Source organism: Rhea pennata, chromosome 4 (assembly GCF_028389875.1).
Source record: "Rhea pennata isolate bPtePen1 chromosome 4, bPtePen1.pri, whole genome shotgun sequence".
NCBI classification, from domain to species: Eukaryota; Metazoa; Chordata; class Aves; order Rheiformes; family Rheidae; genus Rhea; species Rhea pennata.
In genome coordinates this window covers 39,694,166-39,720,916 of record NC_084666.1, presented here as the reverse complement: position 1 = coordinate 39,720,916, position 26,751 = coordinate 39,694,166, and the positions used below count along the sequence as shown (strand labels likewise).

The following is a 26,751-nucleotide window of genomic DNA, read 5'->3' as shown; positions in this document are numbered from 1 at the left end:
GGGGGGAATACAGAAGATATCCAAATTGCAGTCTAGGCATTAGCAAAGAGACGAGGCTGAAATTTAGCAATAAAAAGTGCAAAGTCAACATGAATTGATAATGAGAGTTTCTTTCAGAATAGATTTTGTTCATTGCTAATAGCTGTGGAAGAGCAATGCTGTTTGTAGAAGCTGATCATAAGCAACACTGACTCTCCAGTGTAATAACAGCAGTGAAAAGGGCAAATGCAGTCCTAGCTAGAGCTAGTTTTGCCATAGCCCTTGGCTCGCTGTGGTCACAGCATCTTTCAGAATCGCACCCAGTTCAGTCTCCTTTTTCTCATAAGTTTGGCTCTCAGCTCCTCGCCTCCGTTCTCAAATGGTAGCTGTCTAGCTGCTGTTATCTTTTAGTCACTGCCACCTCTTCCTCATTTTCCAGAGAGAAGGGAAGAAGACAGAATAAAAGAGCACCAAGTGACAGCATAGGTTGTTCTTTTATATCTAAGTTTTCTCTGAAGATTTGCTTTCTCATTCTTCGTGATGGGGCGTTCGTCTGTGAGAGCTAATGTCACTTCCTCCCTCAAAATCCTTTGACTAGCATTTCTACTGAATCCTTAATTAGCATGTTCCTGGCCTCAGCATGCATCTGACTAAAAATATGTTGGTAAAATTTTAACTCTCATGAGGAAAATTATGTTCTCAACCTCCCTAGTAATTGTAAAGAATTAGTTTGGTGCAGCACATAGTGAAATTTGAAATGTGATGTTTGAACTAACACTTTCACATAGACACTTATTTTTACAGACATTTTGGGGGGGAACTATGCTGTATGCATCTACAGAAAAAAAATATAAGCCATTTAGAAGTAAGCGTGCAGTTCTACAGAAGCTCATTTTAAGCTATGCTAAACATCAAGAATTCAGATGCTAAATGAAATATGTTTCTTTTAGATTGTCTTGCTCTGAGCAATTTTTTCATAATAGCTATAGAAATAAAACAAAATAGGGCATGCAGTGAGTGGAAAACCAGAGCTGTCTCTAGAACTGGAGAACAAGTTTTCCAGAAATAGGGATGATAACTGGAAGAACCCTAAAAGGCATTTTGCCCGCTGCCTGTGAATAAATAGGCACCAGCGGAAATAGTAAGTGCCTAGTAAGGAGGTAGCTGATTTTGAATGGTTTTCATTTGACCCAGATAGAAAAAAATTTTTTTTTTTTTTGAAACTCAGTTAAATGAATTTGCAAATTTCTGCATGTTGTGACATTCTGGGCATAATAGAGAATCCAAAATACCTCAAGAGTAAAACTGTAGCTGAAAGACATGGAGTTCAGCCCAGAGCCTGCATGACACAAGAGGTGATTTAGTACAAAGGCACAACACCAGCAGGACTAATGGGCTTCCTGCAACTTGACAGCAGCAGAGTTGATGCCTCATAAATCTCTGAAAATACAAGTTTTTCTGGAAATGAATTATGCACGCTTACGCAGCCAGTTTTTTTTTAAAACATATTTGATCTGTCTGATACCTCCTGGTCTGTTTTCTAAAGGGGAAATCGCCTCCTACTTCAGCCTTCACTTTGATGGGCTTCTTCAGCTGCTTCTCATAAAATTCCAGACTCCTCATTCCTCTGATTATCCTGCTACAGCTTTGCATTCAGTTTCATTTCTCCCTTTTTAAAAATAGCAGACTAGATTTTTACACAGTATTACACTACGTGTGATTCTTAGCAATGCTACTAATTCGTGTCTTCTTAAAAAGATCTCCACTGATACATCTTAAATTCGTATTTGCCCCTTGCAAAGCCTTAATGTTTACCTGTTTCATGTTTCATCTGTGCCTAAACTATCTAACTTCACTTGTCCTAGAAATTTGCAACAGCTATTCTTACAAAATTTCAAGCAATCTGGTTTTGGTTCTGATAAGGTAAATTTCACAAAACGTACGGGGGAGCATCAAGACGGAATACGTCTGAAAGATTCCCTTAGAACTTTGATATTCCTTTTCCAGTAATGGAATCTATTTTCATTCAATAAACATTGATGTTTTTTCACTTCTACTTCTAATGAAGCTTGAAATTAACATACCTTTTTGTTTACTTTCTTATTTGCAACAACCTGGTTAATAGGGATAGCATGGCATTGGGAATAGTTCTTATAAAGCTGAAGGACAGAAGTGATAACTATTTTGAATAGGCCATGTAAGTTGGGAGGAGGGGTGTTCCGAGTTATTTGTACCTTTCTGACATACCTAATATTTAATAGCTCTATATTTAAAATAATATTTATTTGGGAGAAACACATGTGCATGTGAACTTAAGAGAAATCCTGCTGTGATTCTAAACTGGTAGTGATACTTTTAACAGAAATGCTGTTCTATAAAAAGTTCAAATATGCACAATTCTAATTTTATTGTGATTTATTTATGTAATAACATAGAAAAATGATACCCTTTTAATGGAAGAATTATAGCAGCTCATCATTCTGAAATTTCTGAGACTATAGGTAAACATTAATATCGGGGCAAGATTTTAGTGAGTAAATTTTGCTAACTGGAAGTGACAGAGGTGATCAGGATTTTGATACTGAAAATATACCCTGAGACTTTGGATATCCTTGTATATTTAGTATCTGTTTAAATAAAATTGGTATTAGCCAGAAGTTCAGAATCCATTAATATTTACTTTGAAAAATTCTATCTTCCTGAACTATTACTACTTTTTGGTTCTCTGTTTTTCCTCTGTAAAAGCGATACTAGTAGTGTGTGTGTGTGTGTGTGTGTGTGTGTGTATACATACACACACAAAATATTATGTGTGTGTGTGTATATATATATATACACACACACACACACACACACACACACACACACTGAGAGATATGATAGTAATGGTCTAAGTGGACTTTTGATGTTCTTAATCCATTTTTCAAAGTTAGATGGTTCAGTCTTAAAAATGTACTGCTCTGGAGACTCTCTTGTTAGGACTTTTTTAAAAAAGAGGGGGTAGGGAGAGAGAAAGAGACCCTAATACCTGTAGATGAAAACAGAAGCTAGAGCAGTGGTAGCCCATCACTATGTCCAAGGCAGGACTGGTAACTAAAGTCTTGTTGGATTTGTTGTCTAAAATAGACTACTGGGGATTTTCATGACAGCTTTTCTTTCTGCACATTTGATATTCTATATTTTTGAATTATTTAGCATTGCTGCTGCTAAGTCAGATAGTAGCCCAAGAGCATAATTAGTTAAGCAAGAGTTAAAAATGGGGGGGGGGGGAAATCCCAATTATATGTTCATTGTTTTGTGAATGCTTGGAACTGAAATTCCAACCATAGTGAATTCATGAAGACTCTCAAAGCGGATCTGGGAAACTCTAGAATGAAGTTAATAACCAAACACCCATTATCTAAAATGGTGTAAAAATGAAACCTCTCAAGGTGTGTGAAAACAACTAGACTAAACAACCTAAACTAATGCTGAAATGTGATCTATTCTGCATCTCATTCTTGAGACAAACGTAAATACAGTCCCTTTCTCCACATGCTAAATGCATTGGTTGTTGTTTTCATGCATCACCTTTTTTGGAAACTAAATTAATTCAGTTCTCAAAAAGAAAAAAATGAGGCTATTTAGTCTTTGATCTATTCTTCTATTGCTGGAGCTATATTTTGATTTTTTAAAAAAAGGGGGGGCTGACATTTCAGGATGGGAACTTGGTAAGCATTTGAGTATTTTATTATGAAATATCTAAATGCTTTAGTGTTTGTCTCTTGTTAAGTCAGGGTATTCCCAGTTGGCTTCCTTTCAATTCCAATAGGTTAGGTTAGATTAAAAAGGGTTGTTTTTGGCAATCATAATACACTTCTAATCTGTGGCAAAATGTACTGTCAGGTATGCAGACTACATAAACTCTGTCTTTGCCACAACAGGGAGATGTGTGGAAGAAATAGACTTTACTTCTGGTCCCTTGGACTGTGGCAAGTAAACTCACTTTCTTTTTTAATTTGTGTCAGATGGTTAAAATGCACATTTGAGTCTGTCTCTGAAGGACCATGGACACACTTCAGTAATCTTTTTTTCTCTGGGTTGAAACAAAGCTTTAAGAAAAGAAATGAGAATTATTTTTAATTCAATGAACACTTAATGAAAAATAATTACTTTTTTATTGTTTGACCTTTCACTAGGGGTTTTTAAGAATGATGTTCCTTCTTAAAAGCTTTTCTTTACATCATAAGCTTTAGTGAATATATTATCAAAGCATCCCAGTGAAATAGGAAGATACTAATATTGAATTTAATACATGAAGCCTAGGACAAGGGACTTAGCAGAGAAGCACGTGGTGAAGCTGGGAACAAAGCAAAGTTCAGCATAATTATCACAGATGGCTCCTCCCTTTCTAGACAAAAGACTTGGACATTTTGGATTTAAGTCATTTTGATGCTTTGAACCACTGTGAAGCCTAGGATCTGGAGTAAATAAATAGTGCTTTCCCTCTGCCTTATAGAACTTAAAGGGCTGTGCTGCTTCTTATTCTTGGATTATTCTGTGTCCATGGTAGTGCATATGCTTTTTGCTGCTGTCTGCATTTGAATTTGTCATGCTACCATCCAATTCTCTAGAAGCTATCGCAGACTAAACTTAATACTGTATGGTGCTGAAGTGTTAAATTGAAACAGAAGTGTCAATAGAGAGAGACCAGATATCATTCCTGCATCTTAGGCTGCTTTTCCTCGTTTTCTCCAGATGTTTTGTTTCTTTTTAAATGAACTAATTTAAATTAACTTATTACTTAGCTCTTTGGAGTAAAGATATTAAGCATTTTCTAAAATATTTTTGGTCATTTAGCTGTCTCTTGTATAGATTTAAGCAAATAATACAAAAAGAAATTCCAACAACATTTATTGTCAGCCATACTGCTGCTCCTTTGTGTTGGTTTTCAGCTGATGTGTACACAGCTTTATTATCTCAAAATGTATGGAAATTATATTTCAGTTTGCTATGCACAGGCCTTATTAGAAGGCAAATGGGCAGCTCTGTATTCACACCGAGGCAAGGAAAACCAGCAGTGTTGTACTATGTAACTTGACTGACCGCTCACAACAAATACAGCTCAGAATTTGGAACTTTTGGTCCATGAAGATAAATTTCAAAATAATATTAACTGAATAATTTCAAATTACAAAGATACTCAGAGAAATACGCTTGCAAGTACTTTGAGTCTAAAAAGTAGCTAATCAAACAAAATGATTTGAATTTGAGATTTCTGAAAACGCATGCCAGTATTATGGAAAATAAAAGAGAAGAATCAGAAATGTTTTATGCTAATAGAACCTAACATTTTGCTAGAATTGTTATATCTTATAACTGGTATCAGAAGTAAGTTTGATTACTGAGTAGAGCATTCTGAAGCAGAGGCTTCAAGCCAAATTCGCCATCTGTCCATATCAGTTACCTACGGGAGCGATGTCAGAGCTGGCTCTGGGACACTCCAGCTGGTATTCTTAGAGGGAAATATTGGATGTCATCAGTGCTGAGAGCACTGCGCAAACACACTTTCCTACCGTGAAGATGGGACCAACACTCGGGTAATAAGGAGAACCGAGAACAAGACAAGCCAGAGAACAGATCTTTGGGAGAAGGGAGGCTGGCCTAGCTGACACCCCGAGGTCCCTTCTGAAACCCGAGTGACTCTGCGATTGCCATTCCAGGCACCCACAATCCTGTAGAGCTGGGGCATCGCTTACTGCGGGTAATATTCCTAGTAATATTCCTAGATGCGGCAAGGAACTAACTAGAAAGGATGGGCATCCTCTTCTGGGTATCAGAAGTGACCTAAGTTCCAAATGCTCCCAGGAGTGCTTCTAGCAGGTCCAACAGATGTGAGGATTTGCCAAGCGATCTGCAAACTCGGTCTAGAGAGCAAGAAAGAGGAGGATTTGCATGATGTACAAGATTATGTGTACTTGCTATGAAATTTAGAGACAGGTTTACTGAATGCTTCTGGATGAAGGAAATGGGAAAGAGGATGATGGTGGATATTATAGAACACCTAACTGATGTTCAGTAGATATTATATAGCACATAACTAATCAGAAATGAAGAGGTGAATGAGTTTTTCTTGGAGCAAGGATCCAGAGTTATAGAAGAATTGCTAAATAATGCACTTGCAAGTATCTAAAAGGTTTTTAAAAACCCTATAAAATGGGCTTATCAAGAGCTGATCCTGTCTTAGAAGTTAATTCCCTTCTTTGACAGAGGGTGTAGTGCTATGAGACATAGTGAGACAGGTCTCTACTGCCAGGCTGGGCAGAGGAGAGCATGTCACACTACTGACTTAGTGCTGCCTCAGCACTTTACAGCAACCGCCTCTGGCAGCCAGATAAACTCCCTGCCATGGCAAAAAGCAAACTCAAAAATCTGACTATTTTTCTAGCATTTTGATGAATTAAGCAGCTTGAAGAGGGGCAGAGCTATTGCGTGAGGAGGGGAGACCACATGCCTGCAAGCTGCAGGGGGCAAGCAGGGAGTAAGACCCTTCCTTTGGTAGCAGCAAATCATCAAATCAGTTAAACTGGATTAGGAGCTTTCTTAGCTACTCACTGAAGAAGGAAACAGCAGATGTCATCTTCCTTCACTTATTAAGACACTTGGCAATGCCAATGTTACTTTCTCATAAACTAGATAAAGAGTATGCATAAATCTTTAATTTTCATCAGATGGTTATGCAACAGTTTGGGGAAAAAAAATACTGTCAAAGAGTAGCTGTCAGTGATTTGATATTAAACTGTGAGACCATTTCACATACTCTCAGCAATGCAGGTCCCTGAGGCAATCTGTCTCCACAGTGCCCCACAGCCTAATTCTGTTCAGTGTCTTCAGTAATTATCTGAACTACACATAGCTAGTACATGTTTTTGGAAACTTATGGATGGCAGCAAGCTGGAATTGGCAGAGGGTTACAAGCCTTGAGAAGAAAAGATCAAAATAAAAGTTGATTATGGCAAATTGGAGAAATGATTAGAAGACGAGTAAGATGAAATTCAGCACAGAAAAGCACCAAGCGCCACGTAAATGGACATGTAAATAGCCGGTTAGTTGTCACTATGGCAAGAAATGGTGAAAGAGTTGTACTGTTAAATAAACAACAAAGTTCAAATTTCATTGTGGAAAGTATTAAGGTCCATAAAAAAAAGAAGGTAGTTATTCCAGTCTGCACACTTGTGAAGTCCAGGGTGTATTACTTTGTCCAGATTTGGTCACCACACACAGGAAACATGGAATAATCTTTTGGAGACTCCAGTTAGAGTAAACTGAACCTGTTCAATCCAGAAAAAAGAGGACTCAGAGGGAGGGCATTACATCAGTTTTCTGATGTGAAAAAGGTCGTTGAAAAGGGGATAGTGATTTAATTGCTCCTGTGGAGAGTGGGACAGTTTTTTAAATAGTTGTAGCTTTGTTCCCATTGCCTTTATTTACTGTGTTTAGCGTAAGACCAAGGCGTTACAGAAGTGGTTAAGGAGAAGGCAGTCCAATGCTGGATATAGTATCAGTTGCATCAGCCCTTAATATTTTAAGATATGATACATAATATTTTGTTGGTGCTAGTTTAAGTGATAATACTTATTTAAGTAATAATATTTGATATGTTGGTTTATACATTAATATCTATTACAACCTTGCCTGTAGAATTTTTAAATATTACCATGACAGACTGATTTATTCAACATTGAGAACTATTTTTGTGCACAACTGTTTTGCTAAGAAAGCTGTGTTTGCATGGATGAAGAGCAGTAGTTAGTGATTTGCTAAACTTAATCAGGAAGCTTAATTTAGTAGTTGAGACATGGGGAGGAGCATTCATAATTCACTGAAGTGCTTCATTTATGTGTTTGTTTCTTATGGAAAAAAAACATAGTAATTACACCTTTTTTGTTAAAGTTGAAGTCAGTTTGCAAAGCTTATAGTAATAGGAAATGTTCAACTTTAAAAAGCGTTATTTTAAAGCTTAAGAGTTACAATACTAAAATGTAATTTTAGCCAAAATTCAAATAAAATATTCAAAACTAACAGTAAGGGCATGTGTGAAATCATTTTTCAAATGATTTTTTAAAAGTAGTTTCCTGCACAGTTGCCCCGAAAACATTTTGTTTGGTATTCTAGGTCAGTATTTTAATTCTTAATATTAAAAGTAATACTACTTAAAATTTTTGCAGCAACTAGCTTGCCTGGCTGAAACTAGTCCAAGATGTCTAGTTGTACTGATGCTGCAGGAGACAGGTCCAGCTAGGAGAGTTTAGAAAAGCCCTACTCTTGTCTCATTTTTTAAATAAATACTTTTTCAGTAAGAACTCATTATTTGAAAGGATTATTTACATTAGTAGACAAGCCATGTACTTTCTGAAAATGTATTGTTTTTCTGTTTTGTTACTGCTGGAATAGATTGCATGATGAGTTTTTATTAGAAAATATATTTAAAAGATCTTACATTAATCTCTATCTAGAGAACAAATTAGTTATGCTTCATCAGTGAAACTCTGTAGTTAGAAAACTAAACTCAAAATCTTTCATGCAGAACAAAAAAAAAGATCTTAACTATATTCTTTTCTGTGAAACAGAAGCTTTTTTTTGTTTAACTTATACTATTTGTCAAGCATATGATACGTATTTGTTGCTGAATAAAACTTGGTTGTTGGCTTTTGTCTTGATAATGAAATACATATGCACATACTGTGAACATATCTTGACAGTGTAGTGAACTTCATTACTCCACAGAGTTCTGGAGATCTCTGGTCATATTCCTATGTAGGAATATTGACTCAGTTATGTAGTGTTCATCATGTGAGCATTATTGCTCATGGCAACAGGAGTTTTGGGGTGATAATATTATTTATTAGGAGTTTTGCCTAGCACCAATCTTTGTTAATAGTGCACAGCAAATAATACACTGATCTTGAAGAACTACCAGGATTGCTTATGTGCGTCTTTTGCTGGCACTTACTGTGGGTTTTCAGTGTTCCTCAAGTTACAGAAGCAAGAATAGGTGACATTTTTCACTGTTTTTTAACTTAGATCATTACTTCAGATGGCACCTGTGCTATAAGTAATGAGGTTCTGGGTGCTACAGGAGTCTTTTCTTACGAACTGAACCTAAACAGAAGGTGTGTTCTGTGCTTCACTGCTCTCAGATTTAATAAACCTGGCAGGAAGTGAAAGCAAAGCTCAAGGAGAATTTCTCCACTACAGTGTGGGGAGGGTAGTGTTGCTTTGTGTGTTGCTTCTACACAGGGAATTTGACTCTGTTGAGCTGTCTCCTTGGGAAATGCAGTTATGAACCACTCCCAGATCAACAGAAGGGTATCTAAAGGGTATCAGTAGAGCCAAGGTGATGTATGAGGGAAGAAAGCCACTAATATGGAGCATGCTGTGTCAGATTTGCTTGAAGCTGCTGTCTCTCTTCTGGAAAGAGAAGTAACAGAGACAGAATGCTGACCTCTGTGAAGCTCATTCTTTTTCTAAGAAAATGTACTCAGCCTTTCTTTCTTGCTATTACTCATTGTCAAGAAATAGTATCTTTCCAGCTAGGACAGATTTTGCACTCCAGGAATAGTTGCATCCATAAGTGATTGAAAGATAGTGTCAGGAATCCACTTCCCCAGACCCCAGAACACAGCTTAGTTTTGACGGTGTTGCTTTTCCGCCTCTCTGGAGAGATTAAGCCTCATCACTGAAACAGCAAACACAATTATGAATGGGATTCATTTCACAATACTTGAGAGCAGATTTTTTCCCTTTGGCTTGTTTGCTTTCCTGCTTCCTCCTAATATTAGTTGTTAATGGAACAGTATCTTCTGTAATTACAGTGGAATGTGAATGTTTGCAGTGTTCTGTTTCAATTTATCTTATTTATTGAATAGCATCCCGTGTAGAACTTCACAAGAAAGCTATGAAAGAAATTTTGTCAATGATGATAATTTAATTGACTGACCTGCATTCCATCTTTTAAAATGTATTTAGCTATTTATGTTTTGCAATTTCTATTTAATTGTGTGTCTGGGAAGACTTGAGTATTTTCTCTTTAAATCTTTCATCAAATTTATTTTCTTGTCAGCAGAATATGGGGGAATGCTACAGCAACTGCTTTGCAACTGTAACTGTCCTCTCTTATTAGTGATAATGACAGCCACACATCCCGCATGTTAGCTTTGATTGCATGTTGTTGTATAACTGAAGTTTTCAGAAAAATCTTTTTGCAAATGTGGGACAACAAATAGGAGACCAAATCAATTATTGTTCTTTCTTACAGTTTTTATGGTCTCTTGTTTCTTCTGTGAGCTGCAGGTGAATTGTTTGGAATGTGTTAATTAGCAGAGTCCTGCTCTTTGTAGGATCATGCTTCCTCTTTCTGTTTAGTTAGTCAGTGAATATGAAAGCACTGTCTGTCTTTTATTGGAAGGACTGCCCTGAGTGTGGGGATTCAAACCTGCTGTGCAGATCCATGCTGACTGCAGAGAGAAGCACTGCCTTTTAGGGGGAAACTCTCCCTTTTAGAGGAGCTTTTTGAGCTTCTCAGAAGGGAGTTTGGGAACAAGCTAGTGTGAGTTCAGAGTGGATGGTCAGAGGACTTGGGTCAAGGGATCAGGAAGAAAGGATTACAGTGATAGGATAGACACAAGCAGTTGTCTCATCTGAGGACTTCTGTCTTTCAGAAACATACAGCTTTTAACTTCTGTTAATGTAATTCTGATTCTGATGCTGTATTGACCCTGGCCATTGTCCCTAAATAACTGACTTTAATTTCAAAGATTAAGGATAAATTACTGAGAGGTGCAAGCAGAGATGATAAATGTACCTGCAGGGCTTAAGTGATGTTCCATGACAATAGGTTTCTGGGCAGCTTTAGCTGTTTGACTTGGAAAACAGATGATTTGAGGTATGAAGTCCGTGTATACTTCAGTATTGAATGCGAGTCTCAGTAGCATCTTGGTCTCTTCAGATTCAGGTTTGTGCTTTCAATGATAGCCTAAGCATCAGAGACCTGGAAGCTGAGGAAATATGGAAGCTGCTCAGAATGTGCACTGAGGGTCTTAAAGCAACCATTAACAATCTCTTTTAATTTACTTTTGAAAGACTTCTGTGCAGTGCCATGAAACCTTTTGGGTCAGAAGCTCTGAGCATTCTTTGTGTAGTCTGTCCAATAATAATAGCATTACTGATTGCTTCCTATGAATATCATTGATTTACTGAGACAATCAGTTAGTAGCTACCAAGATAGTATAGACCTTATTTGCTTGTGATGATGAATGTGACTGTGATAAAGGAGAACAGATGAAACTACAATTTCATTGGTGGTGGTAACTGCCATTTCTAACAATAAGTGATTCTGGTTATTTTTGCTAAAGATTTACTTTAAGTTTTTTGTTTTATTTATTTATTTTTTTTTTTTTTTGTTTTGGTAAACTCTTGATGAGCGCACCTTTATGAATCACTGCAAGTCTCCTTATTACTGTCCAGCTTATCTTCCTGCCAGTTCAGGATTTCATATGCCTTTCTGTTTCTAATTTAATTCTGAAATAATAGGCCTTTCACTAGTATATTTTTGGAAACGAGTGAGGATGACTGCCCAAAATTTTTCCAACTCTTCAGACACTTCCTAAAATAACTATATTGTTTACCTGTATACTTTAGTCTGCATATAAAAGAGTAATATTTCCTGGAAGCAATATTAAATACATATTCTCTTCTATTGGACTTGCAGATACTAGCATAGATTGGAGCACTAGGATATGAGTTAATAGTGTTGCAGTGCTTATATGTTGTTGTTTTCAGTTCTTAAATTCCCCTTGCAGTGTTTTCATTATAGATATGTGTAGGTTGGGTGACCCATCCTGATCCTTGCACTGCCACTGGACAGAGCGTGGGACTGTGCTGGCATGAGAGTAGCTGAGGAGTGTGAACTTGTGGATTTGGGAGGGAGAAAGCCTGCCGAGGCTACTAAGATTTGTATCACACTCTCAGCCAGAAGCCAGCTCTGTTCACTGTCCAGTACTGTCACACATGAAGCAGTATTTCCCATGGGGAACTGCCATTATTTCCTACCTTTGGATTACTCTCACAGGTTCCCTACAAGTCGTCTTCTGTTTGCCCTTCTGAGAAATACATCTTGTACCTTCCAGCTGTATGAAAAAGGTGCATCTCCTAGGGTCAGGGAGGTTGGCCACCTCGCTGGAGGCTCCATTCTGCATGTGGGCAAATCTAGTGCGGCACATAATAGTTCCTGTTACGAGTTCTGAGACCAGTGTGCTTTGTTCAGAGTAGTTTGCACTATAGCCTGTACAAATTAAGAGAGCTGTATGGCAAACTTATTATCCTTATTTGTCTTCAGAGTCAGGCCTCAGGTCCAGAGTTCACATACAACAGCATAATTCCACTGACTCTGTATTCTGCAAAAGCTTAAACTATCTAAAGACCTAGCTGCAAGATTACGAGACATATTGCTTGGAAGCAGAACCATGTATTCAGGAATACAGATTTCTAGTGGTTCACCTCTAGATGTGAACATTTGTCAGTGAGTAGTATAATAAGCGTACTTCTGACACTTACGGAAATATACATTTATATCTAGATTAAAAGGAAAATGTGGTGTTTCATTTGGGATAATTTTCCTTCAGCTGCACATCAAAATATTCACCTGACTTTCAGTGAAAGAGTTTCTAACAGAAGTGAGCATTTATAACAGCAATCAGCAACTCTTGCCATCAGAACATTTTACTAATAGTTAATGAAACTGTCCACACTCTAATATTATTTTTGAGAACAACCAGTTCACATCCAAATTCTGAAAGCAGAACATTAGATACCATTCTTTATGAGGAAATAAAATAAGCTATTGGATATCTTCTGCAACTCCTGACAGCCTTGATGTTGAAAAGCTCAAAGATATTAATCTAGCACAGATCACAGTGTAGATTCTTTCTGTCTAGCTCATTATTGCTAAGGCACATTTCCCTGCACTTTCAGTACAGAGTGAATGCGCTGATGCAAATGTGGAGAGCTATCCACAGACCAGGCTTTCATTTTATTTTTATTATCAGATGGAGATTTTTTTTCATGTGATTTACTATGATGATAAAAGAAGAAGGTTCATTTCCCTTGGTTTTCACAGCCCTGCCTGCCCATCTTTACAACAACATCAGATTAAAAGCAGACGCTGTTGGGGGACAATGAAGTGCTCAACCTCATCAGCTTTCAGCTCCTTCATCCTTTACTGTGAAAATAGATTCCAGTGTTTCTCTGTCAGTTCCATTTTGAAAAACTGTTTTCACTGCTTTTACAAGAAAATGTTGTGCCTCTGGTGCAGGCAAGGAGAAATATAATTTGATTATAGTTAAGTGTCTGCCTCCCCATTACCCTCCGAAATAGTGTAACATAGTAAATTATAGAGCTATAATAAATAACAAAGATGCTTCTAGGAGCACATTTCCAGGCTCCCAGAATACCTTTAGCTACACATCTGCCTCTTCAACCATCATTTTTGTTGCCTTCTCATAACCTAATAATAATGTTTTTGAAATTGTTGACCACTGGCAAATGGTGACTTGCTTTTGTAGCAATGGCATGAAGCTACACAGGATCCACTCTTCCTCTCTGCCAGTGTGTAATCATTCCAGGTTTCTGCATTAATCCACAAGGATGGAAATAAATATATTAAAAGTACCTTTTGTCTCCATTTCCTTGCTTGGATTTGAAGCACTGTGTGTGTATAAGGGTAGAGAGGGGGCAGCTGCTGGCAGTACTCCTGAAAGGCTGATCAGAGAGATGAATATTCGTCCACATCCTCTGCTCCACGGCAGATCGCAGGCCATATCGTTAACTGTGTGTCTCACCAGCTTAGCAAAGTGTGAGGGCTCTGTCTGCTTGAATCGAAATCACTGTGTATGCTCACGGGAGCCTGAAGAAAAGGCTGATCCCATCAGTGTGCTAGGCAGCAGCATCGTCAAAAATTTTGCTGAAGAATCAGGAGCAGGTTGTTGTAACTGTGTCTCCACTTATTTAAAATCTTGGTAACAGAAGTGTTCTGGAAGTGGACTGCACTAATCATTCACACTGATCTGGCATGAGCACGGTGGGGTATACAAAGAATAAGACCCATCAAAGCTCCTGTTACTGTTTACTTGCCCTGCTTTAATATTAATTCTTCCCATTTACCCCCCTGAATTCTTTAGTGTCACACAAATGAAGGTTTGGCCTGGAATACTGCGGGAGAGCTGGAAAAGACGACTTCTGTTTTGTTTGGAATTTGTAATGGTGGTTGTAATTCCACCGCATTTTGTGTCATCTTCAAAGTTTTCCAGTTGTTGCAAATACACATACTGTGCTATGTAGTGATACGTAGTATAGTTAATAGAATGACCTCATTTTCTCACCTGGCAACTATAAAAAGACTGAAGCAGCTGTTTTGCCAGCCTCTATGGAGTGCGTACGGCACAGGAGACTGTAGGCTTGATAGACGCAGCCCTGCTGGTCCTGCCTGTAAAGAGGCCACATGGTGAGCAGTGCTGCCAGAGCGCTATACGTTCCTGCTGTTTTGATCCGCTTGCGAAGTTCACTGCAAGATGTGAAAAAAACAAACAAACAAAACCCCGCTGTTCCTGGAGCAACTTGTAATCTCCAGGTATGAAGTCATTTTACACATAAGTACAAAGCTAGTTTTCTGGGCTGTGATGCCTTTAAATCCACTTTTATCTGGAATAAGTTCATGATTTGAATCCAATGGATTTGTTATCGTAATTTATCTAGGAGTCTCCATTGGGATGAAAAGATCTGAATTTAAGGAATGTTTTGGAAATAAAAAAATGTGGTTGGAGCAATAGCTATAGCTTGAGCTGCAGCATATAATATCTTTATTAAAGTTATCATTAAAAAATTATCATTGAGTTTACACTTAGCTTATGATGCTGTACTGGGTATATGTAAACAGCTGAAGTAAAACTAAGCCCTGGAAGAGGAAGGTGGTCCTCTGTTGTCTATATCTACATCTAAAGGGGAGGAGGGGGGAGGGAGATAGCATTATAATTGGATAGTCATTCGGTTGAACTACTGCTCCTGAGTATCCCAGGAGAACGTCCTTGAAAGTAGTGATGGAATTTAATGAACTATTGTTAGTCCCTAATGCTTGGGAGGCCATGGTGGAGTTATTGCGCAACCAGGATAGATAGCCTATAGGTCATGTTTTTAATTGAAAATAAAAGTTTAATCTCAAATGAGATGTCAATTCAGCAAAGTCTTACTTGTGCCAGACACAGATTTTCTTATCTTAAACAGATTCTTCCTGTTTAAAAACAAGATGTGTGCTGAGTGTAGAATATTGGCATAACCTTAAAATTCCAGCCTCATGTTTCATAATATGCCAGGAAGGAAGAGATGGCAGTAGGAGATGTGTTGTGCCTATTTGTCTGTGCAAAGCATTGCTTATCTGTTTGAATTTTGACCTTATGTTAACTTAAAATACAGAATCTAACATAATTTTTTATCCTGACAAGTTGAGAAAGATTGTATCTCTTCTTTGAAAGAAATGGATTTTCTTTTCTGTGTAGTTTCAGACATGCTTCATACTGAATCTTTCCAAAAACTAGGAGGGCTAATGTAAATTCTTTTTTAGGGACAACTGGTAATATTTTTGCCTCAGAGGGATTTTTACTCTTACACTCAGTTTTCAATGATATTTTCAAAGAGGACAACTCTGAATACAGGTGATAGCCCTCACTATAAAAAAGGTATTGTAAATGGACAAAGTTGTGTCAAATTTTACTTTTTTTCTTACTTTTTTACTCATTTCTTACTAATTAGGATTAGGATTTTTTTTTGTTTTTGTTTTTCTGCAGCCGAACTATACATCTACAGGATCTTGCCTGTAGGAGTGGCCTCTTGCGACATGAGCATGGCTCAGTAGATGATGTGCTCTTAGTTCTCCTTTTTGCCATTTACCATTACAGCACTTGGGCCTGAATCTTCTAAAACTACTTCTGTATTGCACTCATCTCTTTAGGAAGACTTGCAGCATGATAATTTCAGCTGTGCCTCAACTTTATCCCTTTGAACACCTGTACACTTCCAGTAACTTACATTTTCTTTTTTTTGGTTCAGGATCATTTCTACCAGTCCACTTCCTTAGTCTGAGTCCTATAGATCTCCTCTAGCAATATTTCAGATAGATTTCCCTTGGATTATGATAGATCGCAGATGGGGAAGCCTTCTCTTGGGAGTCTTCCCTCTCTATCCAGCTGACTCAATCCCCCCCCCCCCAGTTTCATTAATTTTCCAAATATGGAAGGGAAGACTGAATGGACCTCATCATCATTACTCTTATAAAGGCTCATCACTCTTTGACTGTATGATTTTTCAATGACTTTAAGCATCTGAATGAAAAGGAGTAGGCAGTATGCTAAGAAAAATATGTAAAGAAGCCATGTGATGAAATCATAGTGAACATTTTTATAAATTGACGTCAAGCCCTTTCAGATCGTTCTTTATGGATGACTCTCTGGTTGTGCACTGAAGAATGGAGCCCCCCCCCCTCAAAAAAAATGTGAGAATAAAATATAAAATGTAATTATATAGGGTCTTGTGTGTTAATTCTAAGTGACGCAACTTGGCTGCTACACCTTGCAGCACAATGATCTATTTGAATACAATTTGAAGTGATGGATTATGTAAAAATAAGATTGACGCCTTTTTTTCTTTTTCATACTTCTAAAAATATTTGTTTAAATGCGAAAACAACATTTATATTTTTAAGCTTAAAGAAAGTGAGATAAATATAATGCCAATTTCATGAAATTAAGCTGATGATTGTATAGCACTTTCCTAATCTCCAGCAAAAGTCTCATAAATTTTTATCAATTTTTTTTCAATTCTGTTGGTCATAGGAAACTCTTTGCTGCAACTAGCATCCGAATTAGACCTTGTTACAATCTTAGTAGAAAGATTGTTGATTATGGAGGGATGCATATAAAAATATGAGTCAAAGTAATTTAGCCCTGGTTTCCATCCTGCATAATAGTACCATCTAGGCTAAAAAGTGGCAGAGTCAGGAAAAGCTTATGTGACTTTAGTCTGTCAAAATTACTAGCATTAGTGTGTTTTGTTCTTTTAGACTGTCGCATTAGCATCTTTCATGTTTGAGCTTAAGCATTTGCCCAAGATGCTATTTTAAGCTAAGACATAACAGAATTCTGCTAATTTTCATTGTAACTCTACTGAGGAAAACTTCGTTGTCAACAATGAAGAGAAAGACTGAATTTTAATACAGCTGCTAAAAAAGCAAGGTATTTATCATTGCAAAGTTAGTTATTTTGTGCTAGCCTGTGGAGCAGTGCTTTTTAGACTGAATATTTTAGAGATTCTTTTGAACAAAGTCAAGAGAATGTTTAGCACAGAACAAATGTGGAGTGAAATTTTAGTGCTATGCCTCCTAAAGGACAAATATCTCGCAAATGAATTATCGTCTATACAATACTGTTTGGGATGCCAGTGAGTAGAAGTGTATAAATCATGCATATGTGCATGCATGTCTGTTTTACGGGCAGGATAGAGACAGCATGCACATATGCTAAAATATAATGGATATTGCAGACAACTCATCAGAAAGGTATAGGGGAAGAAAAATTAGCATGGAAATAATTTAGGTGCTTGATAGTGACAGTAATATTATGTAAAATTTATTTAGGAAATACAGATTACTGAAACCAACCAGAAAATTCAGAAGTAGGATATAGTGAAACAGATCGGAATTTGCCCCAGGAGTAGCTTCAGTTTGCTTTGGGAAAGTTGTTGGGGTATCTTATCGTAAGTGATCAGGACTGCAGGGTTATATGTGTAAGAGAAAAAAAAAGAGTTGGTAATTTGCGATGTGCTATGATGACCAGTTTGAATGTACATTGAATGAACTAGCAAGATGATGTGCAAGAGAAGGGATTTATTAGCAAATCTGCTTTAGGATAGATTCTTACCTCACACATTTGATCTGCCACATGACAGTTGATTGATTTGTACATGTTTTAGGGTATTGTTTCTGGACATTCTAGGGAGATACCATACGGACATCAGAGATACAGAATTTTCAAAACATATTTGATTACTTTTTACAGTCAGAGCAAAATGTTCATGAAATAAGGGGAAAAGTGGTTCAAAGGTCTGTACTTTTGTTATCGGGAGAAAAGGTTAAGTTCCTAATTTAATGTCACAGATATAGGTTTAACTTTATCTTAAGTCTATCTCTTACATTACACATACATAGATTTTGTTTTTCAATTTTGTTCGAAACCTTTATTAAATAGGACTAGCATCAGCTTCTGCCATTTACATTAAGCAGCTTTGGTGCAGTATCGGGAATCAGGTCCCCCCACCTCCTTCCCATCTCTCACATCTGTGACTCCCCAGGGGCTACAGGACCCAATACTGACACCTGATGCAGGCTAGAGTTTACTGCAATTTTTTTTACTGCATCTCAGATGGTTTGGCAATGAAAGTCAGTTTTCCATGCATGAGTACAGGCTGGGGGCTGACCTGCTGGAGAGCAGCTCTGCAGAGAAGGACCTGGGAGTGCTGGTGGATGACAAGTTGACCTTGAGCCAGCAATGTGCCCTTGTGGCCAAGAAAGCCAGTGGTCTCCTGGGGTGCATTAGGAAGAGTGTTGCCAGCAGGTCAAGGGAGGTGATTCTGCCCCTCTACTCAGCCCTGGGGAGGCCTCATCTGGAGGACTGTGTCCAGTTCTGGGCTCCCCAGGACAAGAGAGACATGGAGCTACTGGAGAGAGTCCAGCATAGGGCTACGAAGATGATCAGAGGGCTGGAGCATCTCTCCTGTGAGGAACAAATGCTGGGCCTCTTCAGCCTGGGGAAGAAAAGACTGAGGGGGGGGTCTTATCAATGTCTACAAATACCTTAAGGGGGGGTGTCAAGAGGATAAGGCCAGACTCTTTTCAGTGGTTTCAAGCAATGGGACAAGAGGAAACAGGCACAAAGTGAGACGCAGAAAGTTCCATCTGAATATGAGGAAAACTTCCTTCTGTGAGAGTGACAGAGCACTGGAACGGGTTGCCCAGAGAGGTTTTGGAGTCGTCTTCTCTGGAGGTTTTCAAAACCCACCTAGACATGATTCTGTGCAACATGTTGTAGGTGACCCTCCTTGAGCAGGGGGGTTGGACTAGATGATTTCCAGAGGTCCCTTCCAACCTCAGCTGTTCTGTGATTCTCTAATATATCCTACCTAAGATGGAGGCATCTTTCTGCTGCTTTTGTTTGGTAGTTCAGCATAAAGTCTTTAGTAGGTCTGACTTATGCAAAGCAATGTATAGTGAAATGTGCCACTGACTGGATGCTTCTTCCAAATTTGCAATTAAAACAGGCAAATCTCTGTTCTGTGCAGGTGATTTCCATCAGTCCTTTCCCAAAGTGTCCTAGTACACAACAACATCTCTATTCAGTGATGATCAATGGACAGTGTAATATTTTCTTTATGTTGAATAATAAACAATGCAAACCTATGTTCAGCTAGTGACCATACATGGCACTACTATATGACCCACATATTGTCATACATTGGACATTTTCCTGTCTCAGCAGCTTCCGTGTACTTACTGCGCCCTTTGTCTGACACAATTGCTTTCTCCTTTCCAGTTCCTGAGTGACTTCCTATATGTAGTCAATGATCCTCTTTCCTTTTCACATGTTCGTAAGTCGTTCAGGTCCATTGCATATAAATATATACATATATATCTCACTTGCACACTGTAACAATTACAAACCCTGTTAAGCAGTTCACCAGCATGCTACATTTGTTTCTGAAGTGAGCAATTTCACACTCCTTTTTATTTATGGTCATTCTTTTTCTTACCTTGAACATTCATAGATGATTTCTTTTCTTCCTCTGCATGTAAATTAGGAGAAGTTCTAAAATCCTTTACCAGCTGCATTTAAGCTATTGTTGTGCTTCTTTTAGTATCCATTTTTAATCTCTTTGTAAGCTATCTTTTCACATTAAGCATTTGCCTACCATTTCCTCAGTCTATCTTTTTTCAACAAAAAATAATTTTGTTTTTGGCACCCTAACTAAATCAAACTCCTTTTCCATCTCAACACAGTAATCTATGACCTCTTGTGCTATTTTTTTTTATCAGCTGTCTTTAACTTGTTATTCCAGGTATAGTTAGTGTGTCTGTGCAGAACTCATGTGGAAGCTCTTTACACATACTTTTAAGTTTAGTAACCTTACTTTGCAGGCTGGTGTCTTGGGAGACTTTGTCCTTTGAAGTTTATGACTACAAATCTTTTACAGCTTTCCACTGTAGTTACTCTCCTAATATTATGCTACAGTATCTCAAGTCTGATTGTTTTAGAGTCTGAGTAGGATGTTTCATGAAAAATGACTTCTACAAATATAGCTTTGTACTTGACATTTCTGTATGGAAGCCATGAAACAAGAGACTAATTCTTCTCCTTTGGGCTCAGTGCAGTTCTTATCTGTGCAAGCGATACTATTGACTACAAAAGAACTTTTCATATCAGTAATGATTGTGGAGTTAGATTCTTGTCTGTGAAGATATTTTGGAGACAATCTAAGGCCTGTTCTGTAGTAACTGTGTATGGAATGGAATACATACTCTGTGCCAAACAGTCAGGTTCACACAGCATATTGCTCCTCTCTCACCAATAAAAACCAGAAAGCCATTCTTTTTTGTCCCTTCCATCACTCTTTCTGCAAAGCAACAAGAGTGAGAATGTATTGTGGAGTAAGAATGAATAGAGCAATGTTACATGAAAAATCAATTTTTTAAAAAATGTGAGAAATTTGCATCTGCTGCTGTTTCAGTCACTTATTTGGTAGTTTTGCTAATTGTAATAAATATTCTGAACTTTCATGAACTGGCATCTAAATAGCAAGGGGTTTCAATACTCAGTATTATAACTGGAAAAATCTATAGTTTAAGGATAATTTGTGAGTATCTGCCAGTAATTTCTCTATTTGAGGTCTCTGATTTTTTTCATTTTGTATTTGACTCTCCTGCTGAGAGGATTACCTTCTTCATAGTCCCTTCACTGTGTCAAGAAGAATGCTTATGAACGATACTGTACCTAAGAGAATTAGCAAAAACCTGCATTTCCCCAGTGATTTCTGAAACTTCATTTCTTCAGTAAATATTTAGTTGTAAACATTCTTTGTGCAAGTCTATCTTTATAAACGGACATTGTGTTTTGATTATTTAGAACCTGAAGTCACAAGGGGCATGTTGTAATCAGTTTTACTTTGGTAGGAATTGAAAACGTATTGTAGTAGTCAGAATCCCAAGGGGAAAGTTTCTAATAAAAACTCAATTGAATTTATTCATATATAGAGAGAACAGTCAATATCTAAGGCATGAAATGTCAATAAAAGTAAAAATATATTAGCATTTAGTGTATATTATAGAGCATGGCCTCGCTAGTTAGATTATTTCAGCTTTATTTCACAACGCCACTATGTGCATTAAAAAATGTAATCTCTAAAGGAAAATAGAATTAGTCTGTTACAAACAATTTCCTAGTTGTGAAAATAGATAGTTTAATATAAGATGTGATACAAACTTAAAAAATAAATCTGTATCTCACAGAAAACTGACTTGTCTAATATAAGTAAAAGGAAAAAAATCTATAATGTTTTTCATTATCATGTACGTAGATGAGATAGTCATTTTCTAACGTTCAGGCATTAAAAGTGCCTGAATTCTCTGCCATTCAAGTGGTTGCAGAGGCCACCTACTTGTCTGTTTGCTATTTTATTTTCTGCCCTGACTGAAAGATCGTTTTATCAAAAGTGATGAGGTAGCAAAAATCTGGCAGAATATTGTTCCATTAACTGGATGTCCTGTTTAATAAATTTCTAACTTACTATAGATTCCTATGATGCTTATCAGTCCTGAGTTCACTACCAAATCCTCAATCAATGGCAAATGATGAAGTTTTATTTGCCAGCTGGTTCTTCGGGGATGGTACCATCTGCTTCCATAGCCACAAACAAATCATCAAGAGTAATTCAAAACAAAAATGCCCCTAGATCAAATAACTTTCCCTCAGGCGTTGCAATCACGTAGGATCTCATTTCATGTTTGTTCTCCCATAAAGAAGTGCTGACAGAAAGATAACTGGATCTCTGATCTAGGGAAAATTATGTATCTTTTCTGTTGCCGAGCAGCCATGAACAGAAATGCCTGTTAGCCCCTTGCTCCAAAAGTCACAGGACAAGTGTTGAGCTGAATTATTTGGACTGAATTTTCGTCAACCTAAATGCACCTTCCTGTTCACTGTTACTCCCATCATATCCCTCTTCCACTGCAACTTCAAGGAGTCAGTGAGCAACATTTAAATCTTGAGAGCTGTCATTGTATTTACCATATTAGAGATGTAGTCTTCCTGATAGTGAAAATGACTCATAGTTTCTAGTACAAAAATTCCTGCTTATATATTTAAATTGTGAGCATTCTCCAATATTAATTTTAAATATCCCGCTTGTTTGCTCCATTCTATTATCTGTGGAGAGAGCTGAGTTAAAGCAATTCAAGTAAATTCCACGTGTTTTTATGTGATATTTGGCAGGGAACATAGCAAGCTGTTTGTCTAGGAGGTAGATTGCCAGTCTGAGATAAAGTTTAAGAGTTTTAAATGCCACTGTAGAAGAGCAGATATTTAGCCCTCAACAAATAGCACTGCTCCGTAAGCATCCACTGTCACCTTTTTGCCGCCTTCTGACCAGCACCTATGGGACTGAATGAACTGACAAGTTTTGCTCACTTTCAAAATCAGTTTTCAAAAGTGGGTTACTTTATGTGGAATACTGGAATTGCAGTAAGTACTATTGCATGTTTCCAGAGTCCTTTTCTGTTAGTGTTACAGGGGTTTATTTAGTAATAAACTGAAATTGTTTAAAGAAAAAAATATTTATGCATGTGAGTGTCTACCATGCCTCACACAGTCTATGCTTCTTCAGTTAGAGTCCTTTTGGGATGAATAAGGGTAGATGTTGCTTGTCTGCAATACACTTTGTCTGTTCCTTCCATAGTTTTAGGATTGTGAGAGCCCGACAGCTATGTTCACATGCACACGCAAACACGCACACACACACACACACCCCTTCATTATCGTTAGTCCATGGCCATTATCAATCTTTTCACTTTTTCAAGCATGGCATGGTGGTGCCTGTCATTCATAGTTTGCTTTATGCCTTCTTCAGGTCTCCTGTTATGGCTGGAGGACTGTTTGCTGTTAACCGAAAATGGTTTTGGGAGCTGGGAGGCTATGATCCAGGATTAGAAATATGGGGAGGAGAGCAGTATGAAATCTCCTTTAAGGTAAGTCGTTAAGTTACTTTATACAGTAATTCCTTACTTGTTTGGGACAAGACACTATTTTACTTCTCTGGATTTGCATTTCTGAAATGCTGTGTGATCATGAGGCTTTTATTCATACCAGCTTTTGTCTTTTAACTAAAACTAATTCAGTACAATACTACTTTGCTGCTTAAATGATTTTTTGCAAATTTCTGAGAGCTATGCCATTGCCATATGCTCCAGAGGCCATACAAAAATCAAACTAAGTCATTTTTTTCTGACAATCTGGTAGCTTGCCACCATCAGGAGAAGAGAGTTTTACCTCATACCATGCTTCGTCTTGTCCTCTTCCTCCGCGTATCTTGTATCAGCTTTACATTTATTCCTTATTACATTTTACACTGCATTTATTGAGCAGATTCAACTCAATAAACCAACAAAAAACTAATGCAGAAAAAATAATATTTTGCTCAAATCAGCACATTTAATCATCTCTGGAAGAGGCTCTGCTAGAGCTGGTTCAGGGAAATGGGTGGGAATGAAAGGAGAAAGTCATTGGAAGAGGGACTCCTTTCAACAGCAGTGAATCTCCAGATATACTCAGCTGCTATGAGCTATATTCTACAGGCTAGATTTTCAAAATGAGATTATTTTTTAATTACATTTGCAATGACAAAACATATGTTTAAGTGCTCAGTTTATGTACAGCCAGCCATGTTATTTATAGTATATGTATTAATTTTGTGGTTATGAGCGTATCCAAATCAATTACTTGACTTTTACATGCTGAGTTGATAGTCCTGTTGCTTTCCACATGTATAATAGGTATTTGTATCACTTTGATAAGGGCTAATATGTCTGATTTTGAAAGTTTAATTTATTATGTTCTAGCATACCCAAGAATTAAGAACTTTACCTGATGGTCTCTACCTGCAAAAACTTTCAATTAGTTCATAATATTTCAGGAAATAGATGCATTGAGTCAAACATATTTTGATAAAACTTGGATCTGAAATTAGAATTCACATATAGCTTCAGGATCTTTCCAACCTACTTCTAAACTCCTATAGTGTCAACCTCAGAAAATAAATTTAGTATGTCAGCCAGGAATAATATTATACATCTAGCTGCATCCGAGTTTCAACTCTGATTAAAACAATAGAGTTGAGGCCATGCTATTGAATGAAATGTACAACATGGCCCTACGCTGGACTGCCAGGCTGTCTTTATGAGAGTTATCAAGAACAGCAAAATGGTTTGTATTAACTATGCTACTCTCATGTTTATTTGAATCACTTCTATACCACAGCAAAACAGAGCTGGAAGCCAGGGGAAGCTCAATAGACAGACAGCAAGTTTAGAATATATTGATTTACATTCTATATATTTAGGTTGTTTCTGTCACTTGTAACTGTCACAACTGTCTCTGACAAATCACCTAAGATGTTATTATCCTAGTTCCTGTATTCCTTTATTTATCTTCACAAAGAATATATTGAGAATGCAGTCCAGTCATCTTTGTATAGAAACCATAGTAACAGTGCTGAACGTTGAGATGCTAGATTCCCCCTGCCTACTTTGCTCAAGTGATAGATTTTTTGGGAGGCAGCTGTGTCACACTGGGTCTCATTTCAATCATATATCCTGATTCATCTCATTAGTATATATTGCCCTTGGAGTCCCTGTCTTTTCTTATTAGTATTAAAAGAAAAAAAAATCTTTAAAAAAGATGGTGTATCATTTGCCCAACAGGAATAACAACTTTCTGTTGGAAGAACTTCAACAGCTCTAACTTTTATGAAGAAGGCTGCGATTTTCTTTGGAGTGACAAACAAATGGGGAAAAATGATACCAGAATGGGGAGTTAATAGAAAGAAAACAGAAATTTTATTATGTCAGAATCTCTGATCACTGAGGAAAGATTTCTGGTTCAACAGTTTCTACATCAAGAGACATCATTTCAGTCATCTTAAAATTTCTGTAAATGAGGTCAAATGAACCAAAGATGTTAATTTACAGGCCTTATTCAAAACACTTGGGAAGATGTTGGACTTCCCGTCTCTCTGTTTATTCACCAAGTCTATGAAAAAGACAGATGATTAACCTGTGTGAGACCCCAGTTCAGTTTGCTCTTCTTTTTGAGTCTGAAACTACATCTTACTTTTCCTTAGAGCGTCCACATCTATAGCCTGTGGGAATGTCATAGGTTGGGTGCCCTGTGTTTATGCCACATCTCTCCTTAATGCTGTTTCATTTGGCAAATAATTACATATTGTACCAAAAACATTTCTAACCACCAGCTACTTAGCCATTCTCACTTATTTCTTCTTTGACGCAGTTAATTCTTAAGTATTTTGTAAAAGCATAACTGGGTTTCATTAAGCATTTCCAAAAGGAAGCTGATTTGAAATGTCCCATAATTGTGGGAAGTTTGTGTTTAGAGAACGGTTTTAGACTGATCTTTAAGTTTAGGAATAGATAAAATGTTTCTTCTATGTTCTTCATATATCATCTTGCTTTTAACTTTGGGATCCGTTCGTATGAAAGCAGCTATATAAATGCGAATAACTAAATGATCTAGCTACTATAAACGGAGATCAGGATGATGACATGACCTTTCCAGTATCAAACTCATGATTCTTGTGGTTAATTCAAATACAATGATGTAATTGCGAGGGAATGTATGCCAGAGTGAGAGCTGTCATGTACTCACTGAAATGAAGTAGTGTCTGGTTCAACTTGAACCGAACTGCACTGCTCTGTGAGTGGGAGTGAGGAGTGTTCACACATCATTTTTGGTACTCTTCACTCAGTGATGAGTTTTAAACTCCACCTCAGTCAATAAGCTACTGTTCACTGTAGTGATCCCTCTGCTTAACATGATAACAGTAGGCCCGGGTTCCTCTAGAATAGACAAGCTGTGACATGTATCTTTAATTATTGTTGCTGTTTGCCTGACCCTAATGTTTGAGTGCAAAGATAACCTTGCAGATACGTTAAAGAAGAACTTTGGCAGATGTATATGTCAAATATCTTGGTTATATATCCAAATTCGCTAGCGGCAAACATGAAACGATGCTAAAGAAACAGTATAGGTCATATTTGATGTTCTTTGTCCTAATTTTATTTGGAAAAGGATTTCCTTGATATTGGAATGAAACTTTGCTCCACAGAACTGTTTACTCACCAGAGGAAAAAGATCACTTGCCAGTCAAGATCCTATTAAGAAAAAGCATCTTCTCAACCCAAACTCCCTGCAGTATTGTATGAGGGATATTCACAGTCATCCCCACAGCTCAAGATCTGCAACAAAGCAGATTGAGTGCCACGAGCACAGTGTGGGCTTGGGGAAGGAGAGAAAGTGGATCTTTTAAAGAAGCATGATGGTTAAACTGTGCTGGTCAGGACTTGATGAAAGA

The 26,751-nt window shown here is 37.5% G+C and overlaps 1 protein-coding gene across 1 annotated transcript in view; it reads left to right on the top strand.

The window, feature by feature from the left end:
• The window catches only part of GALNTL6 (polypeptide N-acetylgalactosaminyltransferase like 6), a 489,464-nt gene that overhangs the window by 420,672 nt on the left and 42,041 nt on the right, over positions 1-26,751 (top strand). The window contains exon 7 of the mRNA XM_062574689.1: positions 23,236-23,353. Coding sequence (XP_062430673.1) covers positions 23,236-23,353 — 118 coding nt within the window. The remainder of the gene's footprint in view (positions 1-23,235; positions 23,354-26,751) is intronic.